This window comes from Bubalus bubalis, chromosome 4, assembly GCF_019923935.1.
Source record: "Bubalus bubalis isolate 160015118507 breed Murrah chromosome 4, NDDB_SH_1, whole genome shotgun sequence".
Lineage (NCBI taxonomy): Eukaryota > Metazoa > Chordata > Mammalia > Artiodactyla > Bovidae > Bubalus > Bubalus bubalis.
The window spans coordinates 78,716,133-78,742,652 of record NC_059160.1 but is presented as its reverse complement, the minus strand read 5'-3'; the positions used below and the strand labels follow the sequence as shown (position 1 = coordinate 78,742,652).

The window sequence follows — 26,520 nt, the reverse complement described above, 5'->3', positions numbered from 1 at the left end:
TCTCCATGTCTCAGCTATTGTAAATAGAGCTACTATGAACATAGGGTGTATGTTTCTTTTGTAATTGTAGTTTTGTCCAGATATATGCCCAGGAATGGGATTGCTGGATCATATGGTAATTCTATTTTTAGTTTTCTGAGGAACCTCCATACTGTTTTCTACAGTGACTATACCAATTTACATTCCTACAATCAGTGTAAGAGCATTCCCTTTTCTCCATATCCTTTCCAGCATTTGTTATTTGTAGACTTTTAATGACTGGTATAAGGTGGTACCTCATCATAATTTTGATTGTGCCCCTCTAATAATTACTGATTTTGAGCATCTTTTCATGTGCCTATTGGCCATCTATATATCTTCATTGGAGAAATGTCTGTTTAGGTCCTCTGGCCATTTTTGGATGGATTTTGTTTTGTTTTGTTTTGTTTTTGAGTTGAATGAGCACTAGGCCATTTGTGTATGACCTAAATCAAATCCCTTATAATTATACAGTGGAAGTGACAAGCAGATTCAAGTGATTATATCTGATAGACAGAGTGCCTGAAGAACTATGGATTGAAGTTCATGACATTGTACAAAGGACAGTGATCAAGACGATCCCCAAGAAAAAGAAATGCAAAAAGGCAAAATGGTTGTCAGAGGAGGCCTTACAAATAGCTATGAAAAGAAGAGAAACTAAAAGCAAAGGAGAAAAGGAAAGATACACCCATTTGAATTCAGAGTTCCAAAGAATATCAAGGAGAGATAAGAAAGTCTTCCTCAGTGATCAGTGCAAAGAAATAGAGGAAAATAATAGAATGGGAGAGACTAGAGGTCTTTTCAAGAAAATTAGAAATACCAAGGGAACATTTCATGAAAGATCTTCATGACCAAGATAACCATGATGGTGTGATCACTCAAGTAGAGCCAGACATCCTGGAATGTGAAGTCAAGTGGGCCTTAGAAAGTATCACTACAAACAAATCTGGTGAGGTGATGGAATTCCAGCTGAGCTATTTCAAACCCTAAAAGATGATGCCGTGAAAGTGCTGCACTCAATATGCCAGCAAATTTGGAAAACTCAGCAGTGGCCACAGGACTGGAAAAGGTCAGTTTTCATTCCAATCCCAAAGAAAGGCAATACCAAAGAATGTTCAAATTACCACACAATTGTACTCATCTCACATGCTAGCAAAGTAATGCTCAAAATTCTCCAAGCCATGCTTCAACAGTACCTGAACCGTGAACTTCCAGATGTTCAAGCTGGATTTAGAAAAGGCAGAGGGACCAGAGATCAAATTTCCAACACCCATTGGGTCATCAAAAAAGCAAGAGTTCCAAAAAAAATCTGCTTTATTGACTACACCAAAGACTTTGACTTTGTGGATCACAACAAAATGTGAAAAATTCTTCAAGAGATGGGAATACCAGACCACCTGACCTGCCTTCTGAGAAATCTGTATGCTGGTCAAGGAGCAACAGTTAGAACCAGATATGGAACAACAGACTGGCTCCAAACTGAAAAAAGAGTACATCAAGATTGTATATTGTCACCCTGCTTATTTAACTTATATGCAGAGTACATCATGCAAAATGCTGGGCTGGATAAATCACAAGCCGGAATGAAGATTGCCAGGGGAAATATCAATAACCTCAGATATGCAGATGACACCACCCTTATGGCATAAAGTGAAGAGGAACTAAAGAGCCTCTTGATGAAAGTGAAAGAGGAGAGTGAAAAAGTTGGCTTACAACTCGACATTCAGAAAACTAAGATCATGGCATCTGGTCCCATCACTTCACGGCAAATAGATGGGGAAACAATGGAAGCAGTGAGAGACTATTTTTTTAGGCTCCAAAGTCACTACAGATAGTGACTGCAGCCATGAAATTAAAAGATACTTGCTCCTTGGAAGAAAAGCCATAATCAAACTAGACAGAATATTAAAAAGCAGTTTTTCTTTGCCAACAAAAGCCTTTCTAGTCAAAGCTGTGGCCTTTCCTCTAGTCATGTATGTATGTGAGTGTTGGACTATAAAGAAAGCTGCGTGCTGAAGAATTGGTGCTTTGAATTGTGGTGTTGGAGAAGACTCTTGAGAGTCCCTTGAACTGCAAGGAGATCTAACCAGTCAATCCTAAAGAAAATCAGTCCTGAGTAGTCATTAAAGGACAGATGTTGAAGCTGAAACTCCAATACTTTGGCCACCTGATGTGAAAAACTTACTTGTTGGAAAAGACCATGATGCTGGGAAAGTTTGAAGGCAGGAAGAGAAGGGGACGGCAGAGGATGAGATGGTTGGATGGCATCACTGACTCTATGGACATGAGTTTGAGTAAACTCCGGGTGTTGATGATGGACAGGAACACCTGGTGTGCTGCAGTCCATGGGGTCACAAAGTATTGGACATGACTGAGGGACTGAACTGTTTTATTTTGTTTTTGTGTTGAATGAGCAGTTTGTATATTTTGGAAATTAAGCCCTTGTCAGTTGAATCATTTGGAAATATTTTCTCCCATTCTATAGTTTGTTTTCTGTTTTGTTTATGGTTTCTTTTGCTGTGCAAAAGCTTATAAGTTTGATTAAGTGCAATTTGTTTATTTTTGTTTTTATTTCTATTACCTTGGGAAATTGACCTAAGAAAACATTAGTACAACTTATGTCAAAGGGTGTTTTACCTATGTTATCTTAGGAGTTTTATGGTGTAATGTCTTATGTTTAAGCCTTTAAGCCATTTTGAGAGTTTTTTTTCATGTGTATAGTGAGAAGTTATATCCTATCTTCATTGATTTACCTGTGGCTGTCCAGTTTTCACAACACTGCTTGCTAAAAAGACTGTATTTTTCAGTATTTGTTCTTGCCTCCTTTGTTGAAGATAAATTGACCATAACTGTGTGATGTATTCTTTTCCAGTAAAGGTTGTGACAAGATATTTAATATAGTTCCGTGTGCTATCCTGCTTAATAGTTAAATGGTATATAACCTTCCTGTTTTTCAATTTTATATACAATAGATTTTATGTTCTAATTTCAAACTCCTAATGCATCCCTCCCCTTCCTCTTCCACCTTTGGTAACCATCAGTTTGTTTTCAAATGAACTTTCAATTGAACTTTTCTGTTACAAACCAGAAACAGACTTAGGCACAGAAAACAAACTTAAGTTCTTTTTAAAAATATTGCCTTTTTAATGAACTTTTTTTGTCTCCATAATGGTTTATTGAATGCCTGCTATGTGTCTATCATACTGTACTAAGTTGCTTCATGTGAAAGTGTTAATCACCCAATCCTGTCCAACTCTTTGTAGCATTGACCCAATATACTGTAGCCTGCTAGGTTCCTCTGTCCATAGAATTCTCCAGATAAAAATACTGGAGTAGGTAGCCATTCCTTTCTCCAGGGGGTCTTCTTGACCTAAGGATAAAACCCGGGTCTCCTGCATTGCAGGCAGATTCTTCACTGTCTGTCCTCTGGCTATATTGCTTTATAAAAACCCACTCCTTCATTTTATCCTCATAACAAATTCAATAAGTAAGTTACTTTACAAATGAGGTAAGTGTAGCTCAGGATTTGGGCCACATTGCTAGTAAATGGCCAGATCAGGATTCTAGTCCAGAACTCTCTCCAAAACCCATTATCACATCCATGTCTCTATGCTGTCTTCCCTGAAATGTAGATAGAAAATGGTACTTCATCAAATATTGCTGGTTAATCAGATCTTATAGTGGAATCCTGTAGAAAAACCTTTGAAATGAATGTTCAGATGTATTTTAATCATTGTAGTATCAGTTATGTATTGTCATGGCTGCTCTGTGGATTGAATTTATTTGGGTTTTATACTGAGGATATCTGTGCCTCTGATTTACATTAAATTGGAACAGACATTGCTTTGTAAGTTAGCAAAAGTACCGACTCTTAATATTTCCTTGTATTTCTTCTTAGTCTTAGGGTACCAACTAAAAAATTGTTCCCTGGCCACTGTATATTTTATGCTACTGTTGTTATTATGAGAAAATATCACATTATATAGATGCTTAAAATGATGGAAATAAGTAGTAACATTGTGTCCTAATTCTGTTTTGTTTTGTTTTTTTTAAATATGGCTAAACTGGAGAGGGAAGATAAAGCAGAGACCAGAAAGAGAAGACATAGGGAATACAAGAAGTGGAAATGTTAGTCACTCAGTTGTGTCTAAATCTTTGCAACCCCGTGGACTGTAGCCTGCCAGTCTCCTCTGTCCATGGAATTCTCCAGACCAGAATACTGGAGTGGGTAATCCAAGGTAGAAGAAAAGTGACTAGAAATGATGCAGCCCTTGGGAAAAACATTTGATCAGTTCCTCAAAAAATTAAACAGAGTTAACATATGCACCACTCCAAGATGTATGCCCACTGTTCATAATAGCCAAAGAGTGAAAACAACTGAAATATTCAGGTTAACAACATGTGGTGTATCTATACAGTGGAATTGAATTCAGACATATAAAAGAATGAAATACTGCAACCTACTACAACAAGGAATAACCTGAAGACTTTATGCTGAGAGAGAGAAGATTACATTTTGTGTAATTCCATACATATGAAATCTCCAGAATAAACAAATCCACAGAGACAGATAGTAGGTTATTGATTGTCAGGGAGGAATAAAGAACCAGGAGTATCTGCTGAGTTTCTTTTTGGGATAAAGGAAATGCTTTAGAATTAGATAGTGGTAATATTTACATGAGCTTGTAAATATACTAAAAGTCATTGAACTTTGCACTTTAACAGTACAAATTTTATAATGTGAATATATCTCAATTTAAAAGATACCACTAGAGATTCCTTATCAGAGAAGGCAATGGCAACCCACTCCAGTACTCTTGCCTGGAAAATCCCATGGACGGAGGAACCTGGTAGGCTGCACTCCATGGGGTTGCTAAGAGTTGGACACGACTGAGCGACTTCACTTTCACTTTTCACTTTCATGCATTGGAGAAGGAAATGGCAACCCACTTCAGTGTTCATGCCTGGAGAATCCCAGGGACGGGGGAGCCTGGTGGGCTGCTGTCTGTGGGGTTGCACAGAGTCAGACACGACTGAAGTGACTTAGCAGCAGCAGCAGGAGAGATTCCTTATATTGCAAAGACTCCATTGAGAATCTTATTATATAAATGTGTACATGTATAATTGAAATATAAATTATTTTTATTTTCAAATATTAGTTAAATCTTTTATAACCTCATGGTATCTATCCTTAAACTAAATCATTTTAATGGTATAGGAATATGGGTAGATAATTGATCTACAAAACACATCTTGTATTTCAAACCTTTAATTCTGTCTCTTTGTACACTAAAATCTTTCATTCTTTCTCTCTTTCTTTGTACATGTACACACCTTATTATTATTTTAAGTAAGTTGCAGTAAATAAATCTTCATGCATAACTTCTTTAGTGTATGGAGTTGACCCTTTAGCAATACAGAAGTTAGAGGAGCTGACCCCCCGAGCATTTGAAAATCCATGTATAATTTATAATTAGTTAACTACAGATAATGAAGTACTGTAATATTTCCTATAAAAATTTATATATTTTTAAAAGCTGATATAATATTATCTGGACATACTTTTATTGGTTTTCGTACTGTCCCTCATACACAGAGCACAAGAAGAGACCAGGGAAAGGCAGACCACTCTAGACTGGTGGGTGGCAGGTTTAATAAGTAAGGGAACTTACATCTGAGGCTTGTGATGGGAAGCCTCAAGATGAGTAGATCTCTAATTCCATCTATCAGAATCATAAAAATTTGTACAGACTTTAATGGAATTCAGTCATGTATACCATCCAGATGTTCTCAACACCACATTGCTCTCTCAGGCGATCCCTTTTAAAATTCTTGGTGGCTGTGGGAACTGTGGGTTGAACATAGACCAGGGGAGAGGGTCAGGAGCATCAGATTGCCTGAGTCCAACTCACTGGACAACTGACAGTGAAGTTCTCTTGATAATGTCCAACAACTTTCTACACTGAAATGTTGCCAATCAATACAATATTATTCTTTATAATAACTTATTTTTCTCAGTCCAGCATCATACATTGCATTTTAGTTGCTATATTGCTCTAGTTTCTTTAAACCTGAATGAATTCCTCAGCAATTTTTTTATGACATTGATATTTGTAATGAGTGTAGATTTATTGTTGGTTATTCATAAAGCCCCTCAGTTTGGGTTAATCAGATAGTTTCTTCATGATATTTTTGTTTGAAAAAATATGAATTCATGGTGATACTCTAAATCAAATTAAACACTAAAGTGTTTTGGGTTTTTTTTTTTTTTTGCTTTTCCACCCTCATTTCATATTTATATCTTCCTTCTTCCACAATGAGAACCCTACCTTGTTACATTATTAAAATTTACTTACTTGGTCTTTCCTACAACATAGTTTCAGAATTTCTACACCTGCAGCAATAAGAAACATGAACAGTTAGTTTCAAAGTTGCTTTGTGGTTCTTTTGGTTTTCAACTGAAATTATGTAGCCAAATTTGAAAGTTACTTGGATCAGTCTCTCTTCCCCTTTCAGTGTGGTTATGTTGTTCATTTGATATACTTACAGTTTATTTGTTTCTGTTTCTATTCAATTTTAGGGTTTCTTCCTTCATCTTTATTAGTTAATTAAAATAATAACATTTAACGTGAGTCTAAGAGTTAAAATACACAGGGAGGATATTTAGAGAGGTCTCTCCCTTCCCTACGTATTCTGCTTTGTTCCTCCCATCTCCTATAGATAAGTGATTTCATTAGTTTCTGGTTTACTGTATTTCCTTTTGTAAATATCAGTAGATAAACATGTTTTCTTACTTTGCTTTCATTCTACATGAAAGTAGTACATTGCACTGGAGAAGGCAATGGCAGCCCACTCCAGTACTCTTGCCTGGAAAATCCCATGGACAGAGGAGCCTGGTGGGCTGCAGTCCATGGGGTCTCCAAGAGTCAGACACGACTGAGCGACTTCACTTTCACCTTTCACTTTCATGCATTGGAGAAGGAAATGGCAACCCACTCCAGTGTTCTTGCCTGGAGAATCCCAGGGATGGCTGAGCCTGGTGGGCTGCTGTCTATGGGGTCACACACGACTAAAGCGGAGTCAGACACGACTAAAGAGACTTAGCAGCAGCAGCAGCAGCAGCAGTACATTGCACATTGGTGGGTCTATCAAATGGAGATGGTTTTGTCCCCTGGAGAATAATATTTGAAAACTTTTTTTTTTTTTGTCTCTGCCACAGTGGATGCTACTAACATCTAGTCATCTACTGGGTAGAGACCAAATGTGCTGTTAAACATCCTATAATACACAAGACGTACCTCAGTAACAAAGAATTATCTGGTTTAACATAGCCATGATACCACTGTTGAGAAATTCTGCTATACATCTACTTTGTACTTTGCTTTTCAACTTAATATATTATGGAAATCACTCTATATCAATTCATAGAGATCTTCCACATCCAGTTTTATAACTGCATGGTACAGGTACCATTGTTTATTTAATCAGTCTCCTTTGTATGTGCATTTAGGTTTTCTCAATATTTTGCAATTTCAAATAATGCTGTAATGGATAAGTTTACATACTTTTTTGTTCTTGGTGGTACACTTTTGAAAGTATATTTTTAGAATAAAGTCCTAGAAGTGGATCAAACACTAGATGATATATTGGTTTGCCAAATCCTCTCCAAAGGGTTGTACAATTTTGTATTTTCATGATTGTAAGAAAGTACCTGTCTCTCCATAGACTTGCCAATTGAGTGAATTGTCAAGTTTTTGAACTTCTACCAATCTGATAAATAAGAAACTAAGTATATTGTTAATTTGCATTTCTCTTATTTTGAATATCTTTTAAAAGTTTTATTTGTTCATATTGTCAAAGCCTCAAATTTTATAATTTTTAAGCCAAATAGTTTTAGATGAAATACAGAAGCAACATTTATAAAATATTACAGAACACATGGAAACTTACAATACTGTATGTAAAATAGATAGCCAATGGGAATTTGCTGTATGACCCAAGGAGCTCAAACAGGGGCTCTGTGACAATCTAGAAGGGTGGGATGGGAGGGAGATGGGAGGGAGGTTAGGGAGGGAGGAGATATGGGTGTACCTATGGCTGATTATTGTTGATGTTTGACAGAAAATAACAAAACTCTGTAAAGTAATTATCCTTCAATTAAAAAGTAAATAAAGTGGCAAATAATAATAATATATCTTATAGTACTATCCTACAGGTATGTCTTTATATGATATAGACATAAATCTTTTTTGGATGGAATAATCAAAATGTTCTAGGCAACTGTTACCCACGTTTTTCACTGATTGAATCAGATCCCCTAAACAGAATCCTTGTTCTCTTGGAAAGGACTTGCCTTTTCAAAGTATTTTGAAGAATTAAATTCAGAGTATAAAACTTAAAAATATATATATATAACAGAACAAGTACGTATTTCTGTGCTGAAAATATCCAAGTATTTCTTATAGAAACTTTTCTTGTGGCATGTCTCAGTATGTTTTTTTACATGAATAAAACAGCATATTGTCCTGACACATCTGAGAGAGAATACTTATCACCAGATAATAAATATAATCCTAGAAATAGAGTATTTAAAGACTCCTCTAGAGTTTTCAGGCTACTAGGATATCACAATAAGTAAGCTAAACTGATTTTGTCTCGGATTCTTGTGTTTTACAGGCCATACATGTCTCTTGGAAGTCTTCGAGATCAAGTAATTTATCCAGATTCAGTGGATGACATGCATGACAAAGGCTATACAGACCATGATCTAGATTGTATTCTACACAGTGTTCATCTCTATCATATAGTTCAAAGAGAAGGAGGTAAAGTCTATAATTCATGGCTTTTTTTCATGTATTTAACATAACTTTAAAAAAATTAAGTTGGGTTTAATTTTGATGTATGCTGTTGTTGGAACATAAGCACACAAGCAAAGATGGAATTTATAGCTTTTGTTGCTTTTCCATTGTTAACTTGCTCTTTTCTGTTTATGCTATATTTCGTTCAGCAAACTAAGCTTTTTCCTAAGTCCACAGCTAGCATTTGAAGATTTTTTTTCATATTTGGATGAACATGTGTTCCTGAAACCATAGTCAATGTAAATGTATGTAAGGTTCATGACAGAAATATTCTCCTGTTAATCCCTCAGCTTACATTAAATATAATAATTTGAGAAGTAGGTATCACAGAACTTTTTTATTTTCAGACCAACAGTCTTACCAATACATTATTTTTTTCTCTACAGCAACACATGGAGAATTAGATAAAATATAGAAACTTCTGTTTGGTAGTTTTTCGGCATAAAACATACTTTGAAAAAGTAAGAATAAGAGTCATACATATCAGCTCAATAAAGAATTACTTTCAGAACACAGAAATAACTTGATAACATATAATTTGATAGCCTAGAAAAACTACTGAAATAGCAAGCTAGAATTCTAGGTTTAATTTTGCATGTGTTTTGTGTTTTATTTTTCTAGCCCACTTACATGATCAAAAGAAACAGGGTAGTACAGTAATTAAGAATGTAGGCTTTGAAATCAGAATTCTGGAATCAAATCTTTAACTCTGTTCTCTGTACCTTTGTATCTTCACCTGTAAAATGGAGATAAATACCTTATAAAGATGCTGTGAAGATTTAATAAGACTTTATTTAAAGTATTTAGAACAGTGATACATAGTAAATTCACAATAGTTGCTAAAGGTAATAGAGCTAGATATAATATTGATACAAAGATCTTTTGTCTTTGTGTGATGGTGCTCAATATTTTACATATTTCACATCTATTATTTCATTTGATACATTAAGAAAACAATGTAGGTAAAAGAGATAATATTATATTATTGTATTTATATATGATATCTATAGCTATCATTTTAGAATATAATACATATTCATAAATATCATGTATAATATTTATACATATCATCTTATAATATCATAGTTCATAAGTACTATAAATATGGAAAGCAGGTTGTCTTTTTGTGTCATATGGTCAACTTCTTCCCAGTTTTAAAACAGTGTGGCAAAATAGCAACTACCTATTAATTTGGGGTAAGTTATTTGGATAAGTTTGAAATCTAATAATCTGAATAGAAATTTATAATAATTTTTCACATATTCTATTCTTTTAGAAGTTATCAAGAAATTCTAGCACTAGTTTTAAGCATTTTTCAACCTTAAAAATATATGATAGTAATTGTTATGGTTTATCGAGTGCTCACTCTGCAGAATATAACATGTTACTCAGTTTACACTGTCATCTTATTTAATATTTGTAGCTGCCCAGTGATGTGGATTTTACTAACCCCCCTTTAACAGATGAAATTCAGAAGTTTAGCAGTTTCCCCAGGGGCCCTCAGCAAGAGGTGGAACAGGGATTCCAACACAGATGAGACTTGAATGTCAATGTTCTATATAAGATATACCACTGCGCTATGCTATCTCAACATCTTAGATACTAATAAGGCTTGTTATATCCTTATACATAAAAAATGATAAGGAAATCCACTTTACTTGCCTAGTCCTTAAAACATGAAACATATTTTTAAGCAAAGCAAGAAAACAAATTTGCAAGGACATCACTTACTCTGGAAGAAGCCTGCTGAAGTTCTAGTAAGACTATTAATGATTTGAAGCAACACTAGTTCCAACAACTTAAAGAAATTTGCTTAGAGAAATTCTTTACTTTAGTATAAGATAGATTTTAAAACTATGTTTTATTCCATCAAACAAATTACAAAATAGAAAGGTGTAGAATTGTTAACAAATAGATGTGAGCTAAAACAGTTTGTACATCTTCAGGAAGCAAGAAAACTTCACTTCTTAGCTGACTTAGTCTCACTGTTTCAGCATCAGAAGAAGTATCATGACTCAGAGTTTTGATTTGTATGTTCTGTGATCAAGAAAGATTGCCTGTTAAAGCTTTTGGGTTTAGTGAAACAATGAACATAATTTATTTAAATACATAAAATTTAAGGATTCTTTGACCCAAATACTTTTGTCTTTGTGCGTTATTATTTCAAGGGGGGAGCTATTTTTTTAAGCCCAGAATATTTCTCCACTGTGTAGCAATCTAAACCTATTTTTTCAAATCCTCACTTATGTTTCATAAATGCTATAAAAGTCATAGAGGAAATTTTATTTCAACAGTTTTCACTAGAAGCAAGAACTTTGAATCACATGGCATTTAGAGTTTTTCCCTAATATAAAATTATGTTTTTAAATAGATGGAAAATTCCTGGAAGTTTGCCCAGGAATGAACACTGGTCCCTTTTGGGGAGTATCATTGGGAAATAGGGAAAGTCTTTTCAATCCAGTGCACAAGAAACAATGAAACTCTAGTTCTCATTTCCTTTCCCTTTGACCGAGTTTATTTAGAAATTTTAGTAAAGATGAAAATTCAGTTGAGAAATAATAAAGAAAGCAAAGGGCCTGGATTTTTTCCAAATGGGAAAATTAAACCTAGACTACTTGGGATTTGGTAATGTCCTAAGTTTGCATGTGTGTGTTTGTGCATGTGTATATTTGTATGTTTGTGAGTATGTGTGTGAGAGTTTTGATAGTCATTTTCCTCTTTGAAAATCAGGGTTTGCTTAGGCCACTCTGTTTTATGATATTCTCACTTCAGAAAAATATCTGATATGGCTGCCTTCCTAAGAGACCCAATGATTTTGTTTCTAAGTGACTCTTTTTTCTTATTACAAAAATAAGACAGGCCACAAAAATAATATAAAGATAGTAATTTTAGTTTTTCAAATATTGTAAAAATGTACATCTTAGAAAGTAAAAGCCTCATAATTCCATTCCCAGAGGTGATGCAATTATAATTTACAGGGCTTCCCACGTGGCACTAGTGGTAAAGAATCCACCTACCAATCCTGGAGACATAAGAGACACAAGTTTGATCCCTGGGTTGGGAAGATCCCCTGGAGTAGAAAATGGCAACCCACTAAAGTGCTCTTGCCTGGAAAATTCCATGGACTGAGGAGCCTGGTGGGCTACAGTCCGTGGGGTCACAAAGAATCAGACACAACTGACAACTGAGTACAATTATAATTTATATACCTTATGTGTTCTTACTTCTAATAAAAACTGTTGCAAAAAATTTTTCTCTGTAACTTAATTTTATAATATTTGTGAAACATAAATGATGTTTTGAAAAATAGATTCAGATTACTGCACAGTGGAGAAATGTTCTGGACTTAAAAAAATTTCCCCTTACTAACTGAGAAGGCAAAAGAGAAAAGTATTCGGGTCAAAGGCAGCTTTAATTTTACATATTTAAATAAACCATGTCCTTTTGTTCCACGGAACTCAAAGGTTTTAGCAAGCAATTGAAAATCTGCATATAACTTACAGAAGGCCCTCATATGCATGGTTCTTTCATATCTGCTGTTCTGCTGTTGTGGGTTAAACCAACCACAAACTATATAGTACCACAGTATTTACTATTGAAAAAAACAGGTGCGTAAGTATTTCTCAGTTCAAATTTATGTTGTTTAAGGGTGGTCTGTATACAAACACACAATTTTGCAATTTGGTTTTTCATATAAAAAATATTCTAGGTACATTTTTATATCAGTATGTATTAAAAAAAAATTTTATTGAAGTATAGTTGTTTTGGACATCCCAAGTGGTGTGAATTGTAAAGAACCTTCCTGCCAATTCAGGAGACAAAAGAGACACGGGTTCGCTCCCTGGGTTGGGAAGATCCCCTGGAGGAGGGCATGGCAATCCACTCCAGTATTCTTGCCTAGAGAATCCCCTGGGCAGAGGAGCCTGGTGGGCTACAGTCCATAGGGTTGCAAAGAGTTGGATACAACTGAAGTAACAGCATGCATGCAGGCATAGTTACTTTACAATATTGTGTTTCTACAAAGTGAATCATCTATATGTATACATATATCCCCCACTTTTTAGACTTTCTTCCCATACAGATCATCACAGAACATTGACTTCCCTGTGCGACACAGTAGGTTCTCATTTTATACATAGTAATGTGCATATGTCAATCCCAACCCTAATCTCCTAATTCATCCTCCTTTCCCCCACTGATATCCATAAAGTTGTTCTTTACATCTGTGTCCCCATTTCTGCTTTGCAAATTAGTTCTTCTGTACCATTTTTCTAGATTCCACATATAAGTGATATTACACGATATGTATTTTTCTCTTTCCAACTTATTTCATTCTATATGACAGTCTCTAGGTCTCTTCATATCTCTGCAAATGGCACTGCTTTGTTCCTTTTTATGACTAATATCCCATTGTAAGTATGTACCAGGTCTTTATCCATTCCTCTGTTGATGGACATTTAGGTTCCTTCCATGTCTTGGCTATTGTAAATAGTGCTGCAATAAATACTGGGGTACGTGTATCAATTTGAATTTTGGTTTTCTCCACATAGATGACTGGAGTGAGATTTCTTGGTCATATGGTAGTTCTATTTTTAATTTTTAAAAAAACCTCCATATTGTTCTCCGTAGTAGTTGTACCAATTTACTTTCCCACCAACAGTGTAGGAGGGTTTCTCTTTCTCCACACTCTCTCCAGCATTTATTGTTTATAAATGTTTTCATGATGGTCTTTCTGACAAGTGATTTTAATTTTCATTTCTCTAATAATTAGTGATGTTGAGCATCTTTTTTATGTGTTTTTTGGCCATCTGTATGTCTTCTTTGAAAAAAATGTCTATTAGGTCTTCCACCCATTTTTTTCATTGGATTGTTTCTTTTATTATTGAGCTACATGAGCTGTTTGTATATTTTGGAGATGAATCCCTTGTTGGTTGTTTTGTTTGCAAATATTTTCTCCTATTCTGAAGGTTGTCTTTTTGTTTTATTTATTGTTTCATTTACTGTGCAAAAGGTTATAAGTTTAATTAGATCTCATTTTGCTTATTTTTGTTTTTAGTTTCACTATTCTGGGAGATGGGTCCAAAAAGATCTTTCTATAATTTATGTTAGAGGGTGTTCTGCTTATGATTTTCTCTAAGAGTTGTAAGTGCCCATCCTTACATCTAGGTCTTTAATCTATTTTGAGTTTGTTTTTGTATATGGTATTAGGAAGTGTTCTAATTTCATTCTTTTACAGATAGCTGCCTAGTTTTCCCAGCACCACTTATTGAAGAGACTGTCTTTTTTCTGTTGTATATTCTTGCCTCCTTTAAATTAGGTGAACAGAGGTGTCTGGATTTATCTTTGGGCTTGTTCCATTGATCCGTATGTCTTTTTTTGCCCCAGTACCATACTGTCTTGATTACTGTAGCTTTGGAGTATAGTCTGAAGTCAGAGAGCCTGATTCCTCCAGCTCTGTTTTTATTTTTGAAGATTGCTTTGGCTATTTGGGGTATTTTGTGTTTCCATACAAATTAAAAAACATTTTAATCTGATTCTGTGGAATAATGTCATTGGTAATTTGATGGGGATTCCACTGAATCTGTGGATTGCTTTGGGTAGTATAATTATTTTTACAGTATTGATTCTTCAAATCCAAGAACATGGTATATCTCTCCATCCATTCGTATCATCTTTGTTTTCTTTCATCAGTATCCTATAGTTTTCTGAATCAAGGTATTTTTCCTTTTTAGGTAGTTTTATCTCTAGATAGTTTCATCTACATGGTGAAATTGTAAATGGAATTGTTTTCTTAATTTCTCTTTCTGATCTTCTGTTAGTGTGTTGGAATGAAAGAGATTCCTGTGTATTAATTTTGTCTGGTTTTGGTATCAGGGTGATAGTGGCCTCATAAAATTAGCTTGGGAGTGTCCCTCCCTCTGCAATTTTTGGAAGAATTTGAGAAGGACATGTTAGCTGGTCTCTAAAATAGAATTCACCTGTGACGCCATCTAGTCCTGGACTTTTGTTTCTTGGAATATTTTAATCACAGTTTCATTTCAATTTCATTACTCATGACTGGCCTGTTCATAATTTTGTTCAGTTAAATTTTTTTAATATATTTATTTACTTATAAGGCTGCATTGAGTTTTAGCTGTGACATGTAGGTTCTTTGCTGTGGCACATGGGCTTCTCTCTAGTTGTAGCATGTGGGTTTAGTTCCTCTCTGGCTTGTGGGAATCATAGTTCTCCAAGGATCAATCCTGTATCCTCTGCTCTGGGAGACAGATTTTTAACCACTGGACCACCAGGGAAATCCCTGTTCATATTTTCTATTTCTTCCTAGTTCAGTCTTAGAAAGTTATACCTTTCTAAGAATTTGTCCATTTCTTCCAGGTTGTCCATTTTATTGGCATACATTGAGTTGGTCAAAAAGTTCACGCAAATTTTTTCAGATGTTACAGAAAAACCCAAACATTTTGGTTAACCTAGTAATTGCTTGTAGTAGTCTCTTATAATCTTCTGTGTTTCTATAGTGTCAGCTGTAATGTCTCCTTTTACATTTCTAATTTTATTGATTTGAGTCCTCTCCCTTTTTTTTCTTAAGGAGTCTGGCTAATGGTTTTATCAATTTTGCTTATCTTCTCAAAGAACCAATTTTTAGTTTCATTGGCTTTTGCTATTCTCTGTTTTATAATATTTCATTTATGTTTGCTCTGATTTTTATTATTTCTTTCCTTCTTCTAACTTTTGGGTTTGTTTATTCTATTTCTCTAGTTGCATTTGGTACAAGGTTGTGTTGTTTATTTGATATTTTTCTTGAGATGGATTGTATTATTATAAACTTCCCTCTTAGAACTGTGCTACTTCCCATAGGCTTTGGGTCACCGTGTTTTAGTTTTCAATTGTTTCTAGATATTTCTTATTTCCTTTTTGATTTCTCCAGTTATCCATAGGTTGTTTAGTAGCACATTGTGTAGCCTCCACATGTTGGTGTTTTTAATAGTTTTTCCCCCCCCTGTATTTGCTTTCTAATCTCATAGCATTGGTTCAGAAAAGATACCTGATACAATATCAGTTTTCTTAAATTTACTGAAGCTTGATTTGTGACCCAAGATGTAATCTATCCTGGAGAATGTTTCATGTGTTCTTGAAAAGAAAGTATATTCTGCTGTTTTCTGATGGAATGTCCTGTATATATCAATTAAGTCTATCTGGTCTAATGTTTCATTTAAGACTTGTGTTTTCTTGTTAATTTTTTCTCCTAGGTTGAGTGCATAAATATTTACAATTGCTTTATCTTCTTGGATTGATCCCTTGATTATTAGGTAGTAGCACCTTTCCTTATCTTGTTAACAGTCTTTATTTTAAAGTCTATTTTGTCTGATGTGAGTATTGCTACTCCAGCTTTTCTTTGCTTTCCATTTTTATGGGTTATCTTTTTCCATCTCCTCAATTTCAGTCTGTGTGTATTCCTAGGTCTGAAGTGGGTCTCTTGTAGACAGCCTATATATAGGTCTTGTTTTATCCATTCAGCCAGTCTATTTCTTCTGGTTGGAACATTATTCCATTTACATTTCAGATAATTATCAATAGATATGTTCCTATTGCCATTTTCTTAATTGTTTGGGGTGTGGTTTTCTTTGTATATCTTTTTCCTCTTTCCCTTCCTTTTTTCTTCTCCTTTCTAGTGTTTTTTTGCCTATAGAAGTTCCTTTAGCAGCTGTAAAGCTGGTTTGGAGGTGCTGAATGCTCTTAGCTTTTGTGTATCTGTAAAACTTTTGATGCTCTGTCAAATCGGAATGAGAGCCTCGCTTGTTAGAGTATTCTTGGTTATAGGCTTTTCCTTTTCATCATTTTAAATATATCCTCCCACTCCCTTCTGACCTGCAGAGTTTCTGCTGAAAAATCAGCTGATAACTTTTTGGGGTTTCCCTGTATGTTATTTGTTGCTTTCCCCTTGTTGCTTTTAATATTGCTTGTACTTAATTTTTGTTAGTTTAATAATATGTGTCTCAGTGTGTTCCTCCTTGGGTTTATCCTTTATACAACTCTCTTTGTTTTCTAGGCTTGGGTGACTATCTCATTTTCCATGTTAGAAAAGTTTTTTACTGTGATTTCTGGAAATATTTTCTCAGACCCTTTTTGTTCTTCTGGGACCTCTATAATTCAAATGTTCATGCATTTAATGTTGTTCCAGATGTCTCTGAGTTTATTCACATTTCTTTTCATTTTATTATTATTATTATTCTGTTCTACAGCAGAGATTTCTACCACTCTGTCTTCCAGGTCACTTATCCATTCTTCTGCCTCAGTTATTCTGTTATTGATTTCTTCTAATGTGTTTTTCATTTTCAGTTCCTGTCTTGTTCATTTCTGTTTATTTGTGTTTTAGTTCTTCTAGGTCTTTGCTAAACTTTTATTATATATTTTCAATCCATGCCTCCAGTCTGTTTCTAAGATCTTGGATCATCTTTACTATCATACTCTAAATTCTCTTTCAGATAGATTGCTTATCTCCTCTTTATTTAATTGTTCTTGTAGGTTTTAATATTGCTCCTTCGTCTGCAACATATCTCTTTGTTACCTTTTTTTTTTCCCTCAAAGTTTTGTGTTTGTGATCTGCTTTCCAGGCTGCAGGGTTGCAGTTCCTCTTGCTTCTGGTATCTGTCCCCTGGTAGGTGAGGTTGTTCCAGAGACTTATGCTGTTATCCTCTTAATGAGGGTTAGACTATTGTTGTGGTGACCAGAGCCTGCCTTGGATATTGAGTGAGGGCTCCCCTTTGCTCTTTGGTTGTCACTACCCTGTCATGGGTGGAGTCGGCTTCCAAGTTGTTGTAGTAGAAGCCCCCAGATTTGCTTCTTAGCTGTGTTTCTGATCTGTGGTGCAAAGTAGGCAGGGTTGGAGCACTCCTGCTGGGAGGGAAGCTACTGAGTATCCCTTCTTTGGAGCTACTCTCCTATGGTGTACTCTGTTGTAAGATCTTTCACCCATTGTGCAGACCCTCAGACTACACTGATATTAGCATTGCCATGCTAGCATTTGACCCTGTTGTCTCTTAGAGATTTCTTTCACCAGGAGAGTAGATCCACTGAAGTCCAGCCCCAGGATTGCAGTAATCATGGATCTGGACCAGTTGTGGGTATTAGGTGCTCAGTCATGCTCAGTTGCTTAGTCATGTCTGTCTCTTTGTGACCCCATGGACTGTAGCCCACCAGGTTCTACTGTCCATGGAATTTTTATGCAAGAATATGGGAGTAGGTTGCTATTTCCTACTCCAGGGATCTTCCTGAGCAAGGGACTGAACCCTCATCTCTTGCATCTCCTGCACTGGTAGGTAGTTTCTTCACCAGTGCACCATCTAGGAAGCTACCAGGTGTTATAGGGGTAGCTCAGACTTTAGCCTGGCACAAGCCACCAAGTGTACATGCATGTTAAGTCACTTCAGTTGTGCCTGAGTCTTGCAACCCTATGGACTATAGCCTGCTAGGCTCCTTTGTCCATGGGATTCTGCAGACAACACTACTGGAGTGGATTGCCCTGCTTCCAGGGGATCTTCTCAACCCAGGGATTGAACCCCTATCTTTTGTATCTCCTGTATTGGCAGGTGGGTTCTTTACCACTAGTGCTACACCTGCTAAAACTAGGTCTGTCTTGGCTGTGGGAGCACTTATCTGTTCAGATGTTTTGTAGGTGCTGAGTTTTTACCAAGCTGTTAGTGAGGGTTTCAATTTGTGCATCTGCAAGGAAAAATTTCAGCTTTTCTTCTTAAATTCAGTGGCCCCGAGGACTTAGCAGTGGTTTTAGCTCCACCTCTGAATGTAAGTCGCACACAGGGATCTACTCCCAAGGCTGCCCTGGAGCACTTTGGTCTGCCCCAGTGAGGACAGGGCCCCAAGGTGGCACAGTTGCCAGCGTCATGGGAGGCAACAGGTGCACAAAGGGGCTGGAAGTTGTAAGAGATCTGGCCCAGTCACAGGTTCACAGGGAAACTGATGGCCATGATGTGGGAGATCCAGCCCTGGTGGGAGCATTTCCTACCACCTGGTGGCAGGCACATGAGGTTAGCCCTGGGTGATCTTTCCAAGCAATCAGAGCCAGCCCTGTCGGGGGCCTTTCCGAGTTCCTAGCAGCAGGTGAGCTGGGGCCAGCCCTGGCAGGGGCTTTTCCTAGTGTTTGGCCACAGGTACAAAAGGATTAGCCCCAGCAGGAGCCTTTTCTAGTGCCTAGTGGCAGGCATGAGACAGCTCACCCTGGCAGAAACCATTTTTACCACCTGGCGGGGTGTAAGTAGGGGCTGACAGAGTAGGGACAGAGGCTGCAAAGACAGCTCCACCCACTACATGTCACTCAATAATGGCTCCTTGCTTCTATGGTAGTCCAGGTTTCCTCCACAAGTATTCCCAGTTGTGGATTTTCTTTTTTTATTTTTTTTTTCCAGTTGTGGATTTTCTCATTCCCATCCCTTCAGGCTGTCCTGTCTACTTGCATCCAGCAGCAGTCCTCTCCTCAGCTTTTCTGTCATCGCCTATGTTCCAGCACCCAGTGCCCACGCACACTGACAGACACAAGTCTCAGGCTCGGAGGCACAGGCTGTGGCACAGATCATCTATGTAGGTCTCACTTTGTCTTGCCTGCCATAGACCGGCTATTTCACTCCCCTCCAACAGGCCCAGATGATTTCCTTCTGTCCCATCCAATCTGCCCCTCCACAAGGGGGTTTCCCTGGATGCAGGAACTTCTGAGCTTCTTCAGATCCCCCACCTAGAAGCAGATCCTATTCCACTTCCTGTCCTCTTCTTTTTCCCTTCTTTCTTTTGTCTTACATGGTTCTGCATGGATCTTTCTTGTCCTTTCCAGTGTCTAAGGTCTTCTCTACTAGGAGAAGTTCAGCTAGTGCTCTGTGAGCACTGTTCTGTGTACATGTAGATGTACACATGTACAGATGTACAAGAATACATGTAGATGTATTCTTGATGCATCTATGGGGAGAGATGCATCAAGAGAGATGCACCTTGTCCTCCTACTTCTCTGCCATCTTGCTTTTCCCTATACTAGTATGTATTGATCTAACTTTTTTTTTTAATCTAACCTATTTTTTAGAAAATAGAAGACTTGCTTTTGAATAAATAACCAACAGAAAGTATTTACGATGTTGTGAGAGATGGAATAGGTAAATTGTAAAACATGAAGATACACCTACATATAAATCCTAGCTCTAATATATAGCTGTATAAATTTTGATATATCAATTTCTTCATGAATTTCAGTTTATCTACTTATAAAATAACACTAATAATAGATACCTCATAAGGTTGTGAAATATACAATGAAAATTGTGAAAAATACAACTCATATAAAGTGCCAGGCAGATGGAAGCCATTTAAATAAGCTCCTTTCATATCTTTTGTAGACTTTGTAATGTGTGTGTGTGCTCAGTCACTTCAGTTATATCCTACTCTTTGCGACCCTGTGGACTGTATCCTGCTAAGTTCTTCTGTCCATGGGATTCTCAGGCAACAATACTGGAATAGGTTGCCATCCCCTCTTCCAGAGGATCTTCCAGAACCTTTGTCTCTTGCACTGCAGGCAGATTCTTTACCCACTGAGCCACCTGGGAAGCCCAGACTTTGTAATAGGCCTGTGCAAATTTGTTGGTCTTTTCTCCTACCCCCCTGCAAAATAAGTCTAAGTATACCAACTCTTTGGAGACATTAAAAAATAAACACCTTTTCAAAGTATCAGTATTTAGAATTCTTAGAATATGTTCTGTCAATATAAGTAATTATTACCATTAAAAAATATCAAATCTAAGACCAGGTGCTTAAACATAAGGCACTCTGGTCTATCCAGGCATATGTTTTGTGAAATATCAGGTTCTTTGTGTAATAGCTTAAACTTGCTAGGAATCACTTGTCTAGGTAAAAACTGTAAAAGATGCTCTCTTTGATTAAAAGATGCTTTATACAATATGTATTTTTATATATTTTAAAGGATGGGATGCTATTATGGACTGGAAAGATGTCTTATCAGGAGGGGAAAAGCAAAGAATGGGCATGGCTCGCATGTTTTATCATAGGTAAGTGTATTATATTCAAGTTACTATTGATACTATTCTATTGTTGTAATAAAAAAATGTTCAGATAGGATCCCTTGTCCTCATTTGGTTTGAAAATATATTTCTGAAAAGCTAGTGCTTAGAATTTATAGTATTTAAATTTCTTAGATTGTTTTTTAATGTGACAGAAATCTCCAAGTGTTTGTTCTATTTATTTTATGTTGAGTAATGTTAGATGACAAAATTAAATTTTTATGTGTCCTAAGTTTGAAAGTGGGATTATTACTAATTTTAAAATGTGAAGACTAGATAACCACTATTATGCTATTGTGAACACAGCAGGTAGACATTCAGTGAAAGTGAAAGTCGCTCAGTTGTGTCCAACTCTTTGCAACCCCATAGAGTGTAGCCTTCCAGGCTCCTTGGTCCGTGGAATTCTCCAGCCCATAATACTGAGGTAGGTAACTGTTCCCTTCTCCAGGGGATCTTCCCAACCCAGGGATCGGACCCAGATCTTCCGCATTGCAGGCAGATTCTTTACCATTTGAGCCACCAGGGAAGCCCAGATATTCAGTAATACTTCTCAATTACATTATTAAATTAAAACTAAATTAAATTTCTAGTCAGTCAGTGGCCTATAAAGTTAGTAGTGTTCTCCTTGAGAGGAGGCATATCTAATGGTAAAAGGAACCAACCAGCATAAGTCTTAATGGACTCAGAAATAAAGAGATGCAGGAAATAATTTCTCTTGATAAAACTTTTCTATTTCTAACCAGCTTAATAGGCTTTTGGTTCAGAGTATCAAGCACAAGACACTGGAAATAAATATTGAAGCTATTATGATTTGTTCCTTTTTTTTAATCCTATTTTCTGTGGAAAATAAATTCCCATTTTAATGTTAGGCCTCTGGCAATGAGAACCTAAGTTGTTACTTTCAGTATTTATATCTTGGGCATTAAAGTTATGTACATGGATGGCTGAGTGGACCATAAGCTGGGGCACATGCAATACTCGTGAAGAAGTTGTAGTGGAAGCAATAAAACTTCTGTAGGGAACTTTTAAAAGCTGATAAAAAAATGCAAAAAAAAAAAAATCAAGTAAGCTTCATTAAACACTTAGCAACAAGTTGACTATCAATTTTTTAGAAATCTTTTATTATGGAAAATCCATTAAAAGTTCATCAAAAAAGAGAATATTGTAAGATGAACCCTATATTCCCATCACACTGATTCAACAAGTCTAATATTTTACAGCACTTGATTTATCTATTTTTTTATATAAAGCATTATGAAGCAAATCCAAAGTCATGGAATTTTTCATGAAATATTTTGACATCAATCTCTGAAATATTAGGATATTTTTCTTACATTATATACCATAATCATCATTAATACAATTGACAATAATCATTTAAAATTATTTCATACCTGGTTCATATCCAATTTCCCTGACTATCTCAAAAATATCTTTTTATACTTGGTTTGTTCAAACCAAGATCCAAATAAATTTTATGTATTGAATTTTGTCATTATATATCTCTTAATTATTTTTTAATTTAAAGAGTTGTTTCTTCTCCCTGCCTCTGTGCCCCTCCCATCTTTTATGCTATTGACTTGTTGAATAAACTAGGTCAGTTGTCCTTTAAGAATGTTGTCCTTTCAAGATTGATCTGATTGCTTCCTCTTGAGATCCCTTTACCTCTTTCCTCTTTATTTTTCTTATAAACTGGAAATTAGAGCTAAAAACTTCATTATATTTAGGTTCAGCCTTTTTGGTAAGAATATAGCATGTACTATTTCTCACTGAAAAAATAATGTATAGTTTAAACAACTTTATTAAATATAATTATGTGTTTATATTATAGAAGTAGAAAATTTAGATGAGTAAAAAGAAGAAAAAATTCTGTTTTACTACTTGTAGCACATAAAATTTTAGTATAGTTTTTTCTCTATTTTAGTATACAAAAGTTGGTTGTTATTTTTAACTTTTTAATATGTAACTATTTTCATAAAGTATTTACAGTTTATATTTCTCTTTTTTTTGGCAGCGGGGCAGGGGGGTGGCATACCACATGGCTTTTGGAATCTTAGTTCCCTGACCAGGGATTGAAATCAGGCCCCAGCAGTGAAAGCACTGAGTCCTAACAACTGGACCACAAGGGAATTCCCTGTATCCCTATTTTGATTTTGTATCCTATTATGTGTATTACTATGTAATAGCTAGCCAAGGTTTGTTTATTATTATTATAACATTTATGTACCAAATACATAAATGTATTTCAGTATTCAATTCAATGAATTCTGATAAATGTATATACAATATATAATCGATATCCCAATTAAGATAAAGAATGATTCTATCACCTAGAAAGTCCCTCATGCCCCTTTCCAGTCAAAGCTTTCCATAGACAATTTCTGTTTACATTTCTAATGCATAAGTTAGTTCTCCTGTTCTACAACTTCATATAAATTAATCATGTTGTGTGTGTGTTTGTCACTCAGTTATGTCCAACTCTTTGCGACCCCATGGACTGTAGGTCACTAGGCTCCTCTCTCCATGGAATTCTCCAGGCAAGAATACTGGAGTGGGTTGCCATTCCATCCTTCAGGGGATCTTCCTGACCCAGGGATCAAACCCAGGTCTCCCACATTGTGGGCAGATTCTTTACTGTCTGAGCCACCAGGGAAGCCCCAAAATTAAATCATACAATATGTATTATTTTGTGTTATAGCTGGAGTTTATACATGAGAAAAATGTTGTGTAATAACATGGTATTTTAATAACATACATGGTTAGTTCAAGGATAAGGCAAACTAAAAAATACAAACTAAAATATGCAAACTCTGAATTTTTAGTGAAGTATATTTTACAATGACTTTTTTGAGATAATGTGGTGAGATTTGAGAGTAAACTTTGTAGTATGAAATTTATGACTAGCTGTTAACCACTATTACCTTGAATCTGTTTGTGCCTTGTCCATAAATATTCAGTAATACAATCCCCCGTATAGTTGGTGAAATGTGACATGCTGGAGGTTTTCTTGCTCAGTCATGTCCGACTCTTGCAATCCCATGGACTGTAACCTGCCAGGCTCCTCTGTCCATGGGATTCTCCAGGCAAAAATACTGGAGTGGGTTGCCATTTGCTTCTCCAGTTGAATCTTCCCAACACAAGAATCAAACCCAGGTCTTCTGCATTGCAGGCACTTTCTTTACCAACTGAACTACAACTGAAGCCTGAAATGTAAAATGATGGAACGTAATATGTGGCTGTAAATTTCTCATTATGTCAGTGTGTTAATAAGATAAAAAGCAAATGGCATTAATAACAGATGCTAACCTAAAGAGATTTTTAAGTGCCTATCACTTAAATACTTGATACTCATGTATCTAAAATATTTTGGGTATAAAATGATACTGAATTAAAAATACTAAAGCCAGTGAAGGACCTACACTGTTTGTGAAATGTAAGTTGGTGAAGCTACTGTGGAAACCAGTGTGCAGGTTCCTTAGAAAAATAAAACTAAAATTACCATATGACCTAGCAATCCCACTCCTGGGCATATATCTGTACAAAACTATAATACAAAAAGATGCATGCACCCCAGTATTCATAGCAGCGCTATTCACAATAGCCCAGACATGGAAACAACCTAAATGTCCATCTATAGATGAAAGGATAAACATGTGGTACATCTATACAATGGAATACTTCTCAGCCATAAAAAAAAAAAAAGAGAGAAATAATGCCCTTTGCAGCAATGCAGATGCAACTAGAGGTTATCATACTAAATGAAGTAAGTCAGAAAGAGAAAGCAAATACCATATGAGGTCATTCATATGTGGAATCTAAAATACGACACAAATAAACCTATCTATAAAGCAGAAACATATGCATTAACAGAGAGAACAGATTAATGCTTGCTAGGAGAGAGGATTTGTGGGGACAGACTGAGTAGAAGGTGGGGGTTAGCAGATGTGAGCTTTTATATATATAATGGATAAACAACAGGGTCCTGCTGTATAGCAAAAGCAACTATGTTCACTATCCTATGATAAGCCATAATGGAGAAGAATATAAAAAAGAATATATGTATTATACTTTATTATAGTTGATTTACAATATTATATTAATTACTCCTGTACAACAAAGTGATTCAGACATATATGTATATATACATATATATACAACAAAGTGATTCAGATATATATGTATACATATATATCTGAATATATATAGGAAATGGCAACCCACTCCAGTATTCTTGCCTGGGAAATCCCATGGACAGAGGACCCTTGTGGGCTACAGTCCATGGGGTCACAAAGAGTCAGATATGACTAAGCAACTAAACACACACACATATATGTATATATATATCTTAATCACCTTGCTGTATAGAAGTAATTAATATAACATTGTAAATCAACTTAAAAAAATTTTAAAAACCCAGTGAAGGAAAAGTATAATAATGAAAAATTGCCTCCCTTCTTTCTCAAAGGATTAAGAAGAAGATTTGAATTATAATGAGAAAGACTTGAGCTAACAACTAAAGTGGAGAACTTTAGCAAGGAGAATTATGTGTCAAAATCTTAGTCTTTTTGAGAGGATTTTAATTTTAATGTTTAAAAATGATTGGAAAAGTCCCACCTTATAGGAAATAGATTAGATCCTTCTTAAGCCTTACTCTTCTGATGATGCACCAAAAGAAAAATCTGAGAAACAGTGTTATCTAATGTTTAACTTAGTTATATCAGTTTCAGCTTACAGTCCCTGCTTAATATATTTGCATGCACATGCATGCACACGCACACACACACACACACCACAAAACCAGTTCTACCAAGGAAACAAAATATCTTACATCTGCTAGGCTAGGAGTTGCTATGACAACAGAGTGTAAGAAATATACGTTTTTTCTAATTCTAAAATGGCATCTCTTCTGTTTACCTCAAAGCACTCTAAAAAATAAGACACAATATAGTACCATTTCTAAAAATAGAGTTATACAAAAAAATAGAATTTTACCCCAAACCTTTCTGTTTTATACTTCCTTTTCTCCTCTCTCATTTTTACTTAAGAAAATCATCTACAAACAGAAATAAACTCTGAGACAATAATTCTTGATACTTTAACCTGAACAATAACCAAAAGCTAACCAGTTAAACCACTTCTGTTGTCAAGGGGAAACTGCAGTGATCTTTATTTCTTTGTGTGGAGAGCTGATATTCAAATCAAATGTAGTGTTAAAGTTGGGTTTGACTCCTGTATCTATTATCCTTACATTTAGTTATTTTTGGCTATGCTGGGTCATTGGTGCTGCATGAGGGCTTTCCCTAGTTGTGGTGAGCAGAAGCTACCCTTTGTTGTGGGGCATGGACTTCTCATTGTGATGGCTTCTCTTGTTGCAGAGCACAGGCTCTAGGCACATGGGCTTCTGGAGTGCAGGCTCAGCAGTTGTGGCTTATGGGCTTGCTGCTCCATGGCATGTGGGAGCCTCCTGGACCAGGGATCAAACCAGTGTCCCTTGCATTGCAAGGTGGACTATTAACCACTGGACCACCAGGGAAGCCCTCTATTATCCTTGACAGGGTACCCCCCAATAGGAA

General features: G+C 35.9%; 1 protein-coding gene across 1 annotated transcript in view; it reads left to right on the top strand.

Moving 5' to 3' along the window:
* The window catches only part of ABCD2 (ATP binding cassette subfamily D member 2), a 92,329-nt gene that overhangs the window by 48,463 nt on the left and 17,346 nt on the right, over nt 1–26,520 (top strand). The window contains exons 8-9 of the mRNA XM_006062724.3: nt 8,695–8,840; nt 20,851–20,935. Coding sequence (XP_006062786.3) covers nt 8,695–8,840; nt 20,851–20,935 — 231 coding nt within the window. The remainder of the gene's footprint in view (nt 1–8,694; nt 8,841–20,850; nt 20,936–26,520) is intronic.